The 10681-nt window shown below is 54.4% G+C and overlaps 2 protein-coding genes and 1 long non-coding RNA gene across 5 annotated transcripts in view; 2 read left to right on the forward strand and 1 right to left on the reverse strand.

Moving 5' to 3' along the window:
* Positions 1-2063: 2063 nt before the first annotated feature.
* Positions 2064-5248, reverse strand: LOC132539885 (uncharacterized). The gene is made up of 2 exons (XR_009551165.1): positions 5098-5248; positions 2064-3735 (listed from the first exon to the last, which is right to left on the reverse strand). It is a non-coding gene; the product is annotated as an uncharacterized LOC132539885 (long non-coding RNA).
* Positions 5249-5284: 36 nt separating this feature from the next.
* On the forward strand, positions 5285-7640 carry HOXA7 (homeobox A7). The gene is made up of 2 exons (XM_007526903.3): positions 5285-5951; positions 7004-7640. Exons 1-2 carry the CDS (start codon positions 5573-5575, stop codon positions 7321-7323), a joined length of 699 nt encoding a protein of 232 aa, XP_007526965.1. The 5' UTR covers positions 5285-5572; the 3' UTR covers positions 7324-7640.
* Positions 7641-9798: 2158 nt separating this feature from the next.
* Positions 9799-10681, forward strand: part of HOXA3 (homeobox A3) — a 47117-nt gene continuing 46234 nt past the window's right edge. For all 3 annotated transcript variants that reach the window (XM_060196052.1, XM_060196048.1, XM_016189923.2), the window contains exon 1: positions 9799-9938. The gene's annotated coding sequence lies outside the window, so the exon portion shown is untranslated. The remainder of the gene's footprint in view (positions 9939-10681) is intronic.

The following is a 10681-nucleotide window of genomic DNA, read 5'->3' on the forward strand; positions in this document are numbered from 1 at the left end:
TAGACCCTCGGGATCACCACACTTTCGTTTGATGCCCCAAGAAATTTTATGAACCTTCCTGTGAGGAGCCAGGGTCTTCCCTGGTAAGGGGGACAGGGGCTGAGGGAAAGTGAGACTCAGTGCTGATGGGCCTGCTTCCTAAGAAGCTTCCCTGGAAGGAAACAAGTCTGACTGCCCCCAGCATGGTCCCCATGGCAGGTATTTGGGAACCTTCGGGGAGGGGCCCCCACCCCTTCTGTCAGTTGTGTGTGTGTGTGTGGGGAAGTTCTGGATTCTGCATAGCATTCCCCTCCCACGCACAAGTCTTAGCAGAGCCGGGCCCGGGGCAGCTCAGCCGATGAGCCTGAAGCACCATAAAAGAATATGAGGGGCTGTTACCGTTTATGGGGTGTAAAGGGCTGCGGGGAACGGCCACAACTTAAGCGCGAGCGCCATCGAGATGGGGAGGAAGGGTTCATTCTCACTCCCCCCCCTTTTTTTTTATCTCGCCCCCCCCAACTCACCACCCCCACTCCCGCTTCTTCTGCAAAGTTGCAACTCATAAAAGGGGAACCAGGGCGTCCTTCGGGGTATGTGGCCTTCTCCTAGTGTCCCCCTCCCCCGCCCCCATCCCGCCGCCAGGTTGGGACACCCTCTGTTGTTGCAGACAGAAGGGACTTCAAAGAATGGGTAGTCAGGGTGTGCCATAAAGGCCGGGTCTGCGAACTGTCTGGAATTTGGCCCTTAATGAGTTTACAACTGTCCAGCCCCAATTAAGATTTTCCACCAAAGCCCTTTCATTTGTCTGCTCTGTCTGCTGCCGATAAAGCGGCTGCGGAAACTGCTGTCTTTTATGAGCACTGCCTTCTCCGCGGCGATGATTTCGGGCTCTGGGTTCTTCCCCCTCCCTCCCGCCACTACTCTGGGGACTGGGCCTTGGCTGGGCTGCGAGAGCCGGGAGCCTGGAGCTAAGAAGCAGGAGGCGGAAGGCTGCTGCTAACCGCGCTCAGGCAAGACGGCGGGACTGCAGTGCCGGCAAGTGACCAGAAGATGGCAGTGTGACTCCACGGAAGAAGCGCCCGCGCCGCCATCTCCCGCTGCCGGGACCCTATGAAGCTCCTAAGATGTCGACTTGACCCGAGCCTCTCTGCAGCTAAAGCTGCGGGTTTGAGTCGGTAGCTGTCATCTCTTTGCGGTGCCGCTTACACCACGCTGGAAATCGAGCAAGTGACGAGGGCAGCCGGGATCTGCTCCGCTGGCGCCCGCCGCTCCCACCCTGCGGGCAGGCACAGCTCTGCGGGGCTGCAGCTCGCCTCGGGGAGAAAGGATCTCTGTCCTGGTTTCGGTCCCGGTCCCTGTCCCCGGGCCAGACAGGCCCCCGGAACCGCGGGACCCACGGACGGATAGACGGACAGGAAGACCAAGGCCTCCAACCCCGGGATCAGATGACTCCTCCTAGGTGTACAGCAAGCACGTTGTGCGCAAAGGGCCAGTCCTGCGACGCGCCTGGAGACCCCGCGGGAAGAAGGGGTGCGCGAACCAGAAGCCGCGGGCGGACCTGGACTCCAGACTGGGCAGCTCTGAATACCTGACAATAAAATTCGGAGACTGAATATGAGACGATGAAACACCCTTGGTGATTGTATAGTGTGTGTGTGTGGGGGGCAGCTGAGTTGTCTGCATGGGGAGCTCCGGAGGGCAGGGGCGGGCACACCTGGAAAAACTGCTCTGGTTGTTTTAAAATAAACTTGATATTTGAAAATAGCCATGAGAGATAGCAGAGTCGTTCCAGGACAGAAATTAACGACTTGAAAACCATCCTTGCTTGCTTTCTCTTGCCCCCTCTCCCCGAATTTCCTGAGCAGTGTGGAAGCACAAGGACTACTTTGAGCTTGCCCTGCTGGGGAGGAGGAGGGACCGCCTCATCTTGGTCAGGCTTATCCCTCACCCTGGGTGGAGAGCATGCCCCCAGAGCCTTGCAGGAGGCACCCAGAGCTTCTTGGGAGGATAACCTCCCTGGTGCAGAATGGTTACAGAGAGAACGAATAATAGTAAGAATAAGCAAAATAAAAGTAAACAGAAAAGACAGTCCTTGGAATACCCCCAGAGGCTGTGAACACGCCACAGTGGTCCATTTATTTAGGTAGTTAATCTTCACCAAGCCCACAAACTGTTTACAACATCCAACAATCCAGCAACTGTAAAACCAGAGGCTGGATTTTGGCAGACAGTTCTCCCAGGGTGTCTCTCTCCCCTCCCCTCCCTGCAAACCCCTTTTCCTCAGTTTAAAAACACATTGGAATTACAGGCACATGTCTCCCTTGTATTATCCTTATTATAATACACACAGTTTCACAGCTTCTGTAAGACGGGTTTACAAGTTTTCCAGAGAACCGTCAATGGCCGGGTCTCCAAGCTGCAGATAGAAAACTCAATTTGTGTGACTGTGAATAAATGGCGAAGGAGCTTGTGGGTGACCAGTGCTTCTGTTCTGGGAAGCCCCAGGTAGGTGCTCATCCACAGAGACTGTCCAGGTCAGGCCTCTTGGGTTGCCCTTGGCTGATCACTGACTGGAAGGCAGCTCTTCACAGTCCCTGAAAGCTTCCCCAAAAGTTTCAAACACTAGCTCTCCAGTCCACTCCTGTGTACTAGTTGGGGACAGATCTGCCCTCACTCCCTGATCTGGATCAGCAGTCGCTCAGTCGATGGATTCCAATTAGCCCGCAAAGAAAGGGGGGGCATATTGCAGGGGAAGAAATATTTGGAGAAGCTAGCTACCAAGACTCTCCAGAAATAGGTCCACTTCTTAGCTGGATTTAAATATTGAGGATGAACTGGGAAATCAGAAGCAAGCAAAACAGCCTGCTTGGTAGGTAGGAACCCAGTTCCTGAAAATGGGGGGCGTCTTTACAGGAATACAATCTGGCCGATTAGAAACCCAGCCTTGCATAGCCTGCTCTGGGCAAAGCATCCAACGGTCTTTTTTGTGAATGTTCTTCTGTTTAACCAATGCATTCCGTGTCTTTCTGCTTACTGGGTACGAGAGCGATGGCTGGACAACATGCAGCTGCAGGGGCCTTATTTAAAACCTGACTTTGGCCTTTTTGTTTGTTTGTTCTTAAAATCGGGCTATAAAGAGTGGTGTTCTCTTTCTCCTCTCTCTCATTGATTCAAAAATAAATAATATTTAATAAAATAAAATAAAATCTGATTACAGAAGACAGGAGGGCAGTGAGAAGCCAAGAAAAAAGGTCTAAGCCACTGGCTGATGCAGGTCTGGGAAGCCTGAGGCCTTGTCCACAGCGGGCTTCTGGCCCTCCTTGGCCCAGGCAGAGGGGCAGCTCCTTCTGCCAAAACCTCTTGGACTGGCTCTGGGTAAAACAAGCCAGGCCTGGACTTTGGCACAGGCTCTGGGCCCCTGAAATCGTTCTCCACTCCATTCCTCAAGTCACCTCTTACAGGGCAGGTTCTACATTAAAAGATGTCGCTCTTGGTTGCTCCAGCCAACAGTCTAGACAGGCGGCGGGCGGGTGGCGGCGGCCAGGGTCTTTCTCTTTGCATCTTGCTGCGTGTCACCCGAGGAAAAATTTATTGGTCTAAAGCTGTCTAATTTCACCTCTTTGATCTCCTAGCCTTTTCCTTGTTTCATCTTCTGCAATTTTTTTTTTTGGATTCTTCTTCCATACCCAAAAAGGTGACACTGTTGGAAATATTTGTTTTTTCCTGGGATGTCCCATCTTCATCCTTCTCCAGTCCCTAAAGGAGACACATTATCATTCAGATCCACAGTAAAAGAGTACCCCATATATTGCTTTTCCAGAGCCTGTACCCCCATGGGAAATGGCCTACACCACACACACACCTGCCTCAAACATCACCCCCCATTCCCATTCACACCCCAGGGCCCTACACACAGAGGGGGAGCTGGGACTGAAACCTTCAGCCACCTTTTGTGCTCCTGGGACCTTTAGAAAGGGTGAGGTGAACAGGGGGAGGCCTGGATGCTCTGAACATGATGGGGAGTGCTTTGTACACAAGGAGCCAAACTCTATAATTCAGAGGAGAATTTCCGGGGCAATCCCATTGTGAAGTCGGGTTTATGATGTGCAATCTAGCCAAGCAGTAAAGAGGCGCACTGACCTGGCGGCAGAGCTGTGAGCCTGGCCAGTTTATGAAGGGTCCAGGGGAAAGAGTTCGGCCTGCCACCCTCCAGAGAGTGGTGGTCAGCGGGTGGCAGTTTCCCAGCCCCACTCAGGAGATGGTGGCATGGGGAGGTAAGTTCCTGAGTTGGGGACATAGGGGGACTACTGTGCCCTCTTGCATGAGGTTTTTTTTTTACGAGCTTATAAAGGGAAAGCTGACATTCTGGAAGGTTCCCTCTATTCATTTTTGGAAGATTTGCAAACAGAAATGGAGATCCCGTGTGGAGTGCAGTCCCCCAAGTGCCTGGGCTCCCCTTGGCTCTAAAGCATGTAGCCACTGCTCCCAGGGACTTGGGCCCTTAAGGCGTTGGTGAAGGTGCAGGGCAGTTGGGGTGAAGGTATCTCAAACCTCACGGGACTCGAGGGGGCCTGGGAACGTGCGGGACCTCGGCTTTTGCAAGCTGGCGGATAGGGGGGAATTGTTCCCTTTGGCTCCGGGAATAGGGAGGAACCAAGTATTACAGGAAGGACAAAGAGGGTCCATTTCTGGGGCTACCCGCGAGTTGCCCAAGAGAGAATTCAAAGAGTCTGCCTGACTGGTGAGCGGGGTCAGGAGGAGGGAGCCGGCCCCGTCAGGTTAATAAATCTGTTGGCAAACGGAGGCTCATTAATAGATAAAATATTTCCCCGCTTCCTTTCGGGCGGATAAACAGTCGGATAAACAGGGTGCCGCTGATTAAGGGAAAAATAAGGGAGGGGGGCTGGAAGGCTGACTTTATTCGAACCACATGGTTCCTTCCACTTTGCCCTGGCGCTTCTCACTGCTGCTGGAAGCGACCCAACAAGCACCGGAGTCGGAACGGGACTCGAGCCGGGGATCCCGGGCGGAGGGGAGGGGAAGGGAGGAGCTGGGGTGAAACGGGCAGCCGCCCAGAGCCCAGAACGACCCCTGCGCGCGTCCCGAGGGCGTAGAGACCCTCTCCCGGCCGGAGCGCAGCGCAACGCAGCGCAGGGAGCCGGCCGAGGAAGTCCAGTAGGCTGGGTATGGGGCTGGGACCCACGGCCGAGGGGGTTGCGCCCGGAGCCCCCACCCGCACCCCCGCGCGGAGCGTGCATAGCCGAGAGCCGAGTGGGCGGCGGCTGCGCGGTCCACCGAGCCCAGGGGGCCCTTCCCCGCAGGCGGCGCGGGGCGCGGGCGCGGCGGCGGGACCCGGGTTTGAGCCTCTTCCCCTGCCATTCTCGGCGGCCCGGGCCCCGCACGGCGAGACCACCTGTGAGGGCGGCCGAGATTGGCGGAGGCGGTCATGTGGGCGGTCACGTGCTGCGGGCGAGCTGGGTCCAAAAGAAAATGGGGTTTGGTGTAAATCTGGGGGTGTAATGTTATCATATATCACGCTACCTCGTAAAACCGACACTGAAAGCTGCCGGACAACAAATCACAGGTCAAAATTATGAGTTCTTCGTATTATGTGAACGCGCTCTTTAGCAAATATACGGCGGGGGCTTCTCTGTTCCAAAATGCCGAGCCGACTTCTTGCTCCTTTGCGCCCAACTCGCAGCGAAGCGGCTACGGCTCGGGCGCCGGCGCCTTCGCCTCCACCGTCCCGGGCTTGTACAATGTCAACAACCCCCTGTACCAGAGCCCCTTCGCGCCCGGCTACGGCCTGGCCGCCGACGCCTACGGCAACCTGCCCTGTGCTTCCTACGACCAAAACATCCCCGGGCTCTGCGGGGACCTCGCCAAAGGCGCCTGCGACAAGGCGGACGAGGGCGCGCTGCACGGCCCGGCCGAAGCCAGTTTCCGGATCTACCCCTGGATGCGGTCTGCAGGTAGGCGGGTGCTGCGGGCGGGCTGCGGGGGCGAGAGCGGGGCCCGGGCCTGAGGGCCTGGGGGGCTGGGGGTAGGGGGACGCGGAGCCAGGCGGCTGAGAGCCGGCGGCCCCGTGACTCTGGGCGTCTCTGCCTCTTCTGGTTTTAATTAGAGCCGAGGCGCCATAGCGTGGAGAGCCCGTAGCATTGTATGTAAATGAGGCTCATAAAACTTTTTATGGCCCAATTAATGGGTTCGATCCTCGTAAATTTATTTAACTCCATTTGTCTTGGAATTGTAATACTAAGTTTGTGCCTTATTCTCTCTCTCTCTTTCTCTCTCTCTCTCCCTCTCTCTCTCTCTCTCCCTCCCTCCCTCCCTGTCTGTCTGCCACCCTCTCCTCTCTCTCTCCCTCCCTCCCCCGTCCTTTCAGTCTGGCTTTTTCTTTCTCCAAAGCTGGGAGAGCCAAACCCTTCTCCAGTCCTCCACAGGCTCCCGGGCCAGGGTCATTGAAGGGTGGGGGTGGAAGCGTCCGGAGTAGGGGGTTAAATGGGGACACAGGATTCGAGTCCCCTAGGAAGGTCTGGGGGTTGGGGTGTAGGCTCCTGGGGAGGAGAGGCTCCCCTCGAGTGCAAGCCGCCGGCTGTCTGTCTGTCCACTGGCCTGACTTGGAGGGGAAGCAGCCCGGCTCCCCCCAGCGCAGCTTCTCCTACTTGCCTATACTTGATATTTACAATTTCCCGTTATGGGGGGCGGGGGGGGGGAAGCAGAACATTGTGGAAGCCTAGCCAGCTGGAGAGGGCGATCCTTAAATTGAGAATCGGCGCCCTCCCTCTTTCAAGAGCTGCCGGTGCGTCTGGCACGGAGGTTGGGGTCTCCCTCTAACACTCCCACTGCTCCCCCAGCGGGTTGTGGGGCTTAGGGTGGAGAGAAGCGGGGATGCGTGCCTCCCCCCACCTCTATATGACTGGGTGGAAGGTGAGGGCTCTGGGAAGGCCTTTGGATAATACACTGGCCTGGGTTCCTGGGAGCTCGTCTGTCCCGGTGTTCACGTCCACTTGTCTGTTCACAGGGCCCGACAGGAAGCGGGGCCGCCAGACCTACACGCGCTACCAGACCCTGGAGCTGGAGAAGGAGTTTCACTTCAACCGCTACCTGACGCGGCGCCGCCGCATCGAGATCGCCCACGCGCTCTGCCTCACCGAGCGCCAGATCAAGATCTGGTTCCAGAACCGCCGCATGAAGTGGAAGAAAGAACATAAAGATGAGGGCCCGGTCGCCACCTCAGCCCCCGAGGGCTCCGGGGGCCCCGCCACAGTGGCCTCGGTGGCCAACAAGGCTGGGGAGGAGGATGAAGAAGAGGAGGAGGATGAGGAGGAAGAGGAGGAATGAGGGGCTGAATACCCCAACCCTAGCTGCATCAGACAGTCATGAAAGCGTCTTTAGAGGCTCACTGGTTTTATTTACAAAAGTGGAAAAAATAAAAAAGAAAATGTTAAAAAAAAAAAGGGTGCTTGCTTCGGCAGCACATATACTAAAGGAAAAAAAAGAAAGAAAGAAAAAAGAGAGAACCACCCTAGTCCCCAACCTGCACCCCATTTACCAAATTGCCCACTCCAGCACTTAAAGTTTCCTGGACTGAGCTACCACAGACTGGGTCCCTTTAGGGGTCCGCTCTGACTCCTAGGACCCTTAACAGAGCACCCCCCCCCCAAAAAAAAAAAATTGGCCAGCCAGCTCCATTCTGGTGTGGCTAAAATACTACCTAGCACAGGCCTCCATAAGAGGCATCCCCAAACTACCTATGGGCCCAGCCCCAACCGGCCTCCTCTCCCAGGAAGCCCAAATGTCCTGACACTGGTAGACACCCAGCATCTCCCCATGCCCACAAGGATTCACTCAGTACTACCTACTCACCCCAAACTACCTATTTTGTGCTTGCTGGCTCAACTGCTACCTAGTGCTGGCCCTTCCCCAGCCAGGCCCTAGCTGCTTCTGGCCAGCCTTCCAGGCATCTCAGGCTGTGCTGAGAAGATATTAGGGGTCTGGGAACCAGGGCACTGGCTTCTATTTAAATTGAAAAAAATAATATATTTATTCCAAAGCATTATAAGTGCTGCAAACCCTTCTCTGGCCTGAGCATCCCAAGGTCAGCCCCACCACATCCTACTTCTAGAGAGGGAGCATCCCCAAACTAGCTGCAGACCTTTGGATTGACTTTTGCTTAGTAGAACTGCAGAAATGCTCCCAGTCCCAACCCCAAACTCCATTTCCTACTTCCAGCCATGTGAAATATGTATACCTTGACTTTTCCTACTATAGCAAATATTGTATATTTGGACAAGATTTTGTGTGTGTATGTCATTTCTGTAGTCTTGGAGTTCATTTGTAATGCCATGTATTGACCTGGGAAGGCTGTCTTGGTGGGGTTTCTTTGTAGCATGGTGTGTTGTCTTGAGCTAACTCTGTAGTGGGTGGGGAGAGCTGATGTCCCTTGTCTCCTGTGTTGTTCTGTGTCTCCCTCATCCCCACTCCAGCCTGGGTTTCCAGGCTCAGGAAAGTCTGCTTCCCTTTTTGCCCAGCCGATTATGTTATATGTAACAGAAAAATAAAGATGCTTGATGACAAAGAAACATGGAGTTCTTTCTCCAGGGGTGCTGGGCCAACAGTAGTCCCTGGCAGCCTGTCTGAGGGCCCTGAGGAAGCTTTGGAGAAGCAAAGATGAACACACACACACACAGGGTTCAAGTGTCCAGGGCTTGGTTTACTTGGTGTCAAATCCTTTTGTCTGTAATTTTTTAATGTGCGTATTTCTGTAAATATGTGGATCTGTGCAGTGTCCATAATTTTAACTATCTGCATTTTTGTGTCTGCAATTGAGTCTGTGCCTTTCTGCTTGTCTGTAATTGTATATGTGCCTTTCTCTGCATGGAAATTTTTGTCTGGGGTGTGTGTTTGTGCATGTGTGTGTGCATGTACACGCATGCACACACAGGCGCACACACATAGACATTTTCCAGAACCCAGGAAAGGAAAGAACCTTCCATCGATACATTATACTATATGAACCGCCTTTAAAAACCTTTATAAAGGCATAAGCAAATAGAAAAAAAAAATCTGCCCTCTCTAAGGCTGTGAGTAGGTTGAAGAAAGGTTATTACCCTGATTTCTAATTCTCCCAGCACCCTGAGCCTGGCCCCAGTGTAGGAAGAGGGGTTGAGGTGGGGGACTCCTTCATCACCCCTATCAACCTAGGGTCCAGCACCATGACTGAAGAGTACAGGGAGGGAAAGGTAGAGACTTGGGCAGTTTGGCTGGGGGGGGGGGCATCTGGATGCTGGGAAGGCTGAGGGGCTGGGAAGAGCTCAGAGCATAGTGAATCTCGCAGATGAACGGGAGACTCCTGCCTCCAGCCCAGGCTGGGCCCACTTCTCCCTGCATTTTTAAAATAAAAGCCCGGCCCAACTGGGTCTGTAAAAACCTGCAGCCCCCAGTTGGGGCGGTCTCCGTGGTAAGATGGCGCCGGTGTAAGAGCTGCCTCCTCTTAGTGATGGGGAAAGGGTCATAAATCCGTTGTTGTTTATGAAAATTTACAACTTTGCAATACAACTTTATGAGTTGTTCGGCCCTTCCATTGGCCGCTGTCGGTCATGTGGATGGGAACCGTGAACATGAACTTTTTTATAATTTCCCTTGCGAGAATAGAGCCGCATTCTTTTGCTCCGCTCCATCCTGCCTGCTTCAGAGCTCTGCCTTCCAGCCCTGCTCGGCTGGGCTTTTGTCCGGAGATGGAGAGCCAGGCAAGGCCTGGGGCCCGCGGGGCCAGGCCGCTCCTGCTGGAGGTGGGGCGCGTCCAGCCCATGGCGCCCGGTCCGCCGCTTTGCAACTCGCAACCTGGCTAATTTCCTGCGTCCTCTGGCACTGGGGCAGAAGACAATTCGTCTCCCCGAGCTGGGCGAGCGACAGCTGTCAGCGGGGCAGGAGCTTCTGGAAGCCGCCAGCTAAAGGTGAGACAAGTGGGGAGACATGGGCAAAGATGGTGAGGTGGCACTGGGTGCCAGTGGTGGTGGCAGAGGGCACCCTGGGTGGCTTTCAAGAGAAGCACACTCAGCCTTGCCCAAACTAAGCCACTGGATACTTTATTCCCATCACACATTACAGTCCCCTTCACACACCTCCCCTCCTCTCCTCTCCTCTCCTCTCCTCTCCTCTCCTTCCCCTCCCCTCCCTCTGGCTCACCAAGGCAGTAAATGCCCGCCTTCCTCTGGTGGCACAGCAGCCTGGCTGGCACCAGCTCTTCTCTTTGCCCTTCCCTGACCACCTCCCGCACCCTAATGAAGCGGCCTTGCTCTCCCCACTAACCTCTCCTGTTTGGATTTTATTTCATCTCTTCCTTTTTATTATTATTTTTTCTTTCTATTTTATTTATTTATTTTTCTTTCATTCATGACATGTTTGGTTTGATCGAATTCTCCAACAACAGAAGACAGTCTTCGGACCTGGGAAGGCTGGAAAAGAGGCATGAGGGTACAGTGAATTAATCGGTATTTTGTCAGTAGCCACACAGCACCTTCTATTTCTGTGGGGATTGTTTCTGGACAGAAAGGTAGATTGGAGAAACAAACAAATCAAAGGAGGCGAGGGAAGAGACACTTACTAACTCGACCAGAGGCCTCTGGCGATCACCAGCTGGTCTTCGTGCGCTTTTCCGACGACAGGGGCGTGTGTCTGCGGCGCTGGGTCGGGAATA

Source organism: Erinaceus europaeus, chromosome 8 (assembly GCF_950295315.1).
Source record: "Erinaceus europaeus chromosome 8, mEriEur2.1, whole genome shotgun sequence".
Lineage (NCBI taxonomy): Eukaryota > Metazoa > Chordata > Mammalia > Eulipotyphla > Erinaceidae > Erinaceus > Erinaceus europaeus.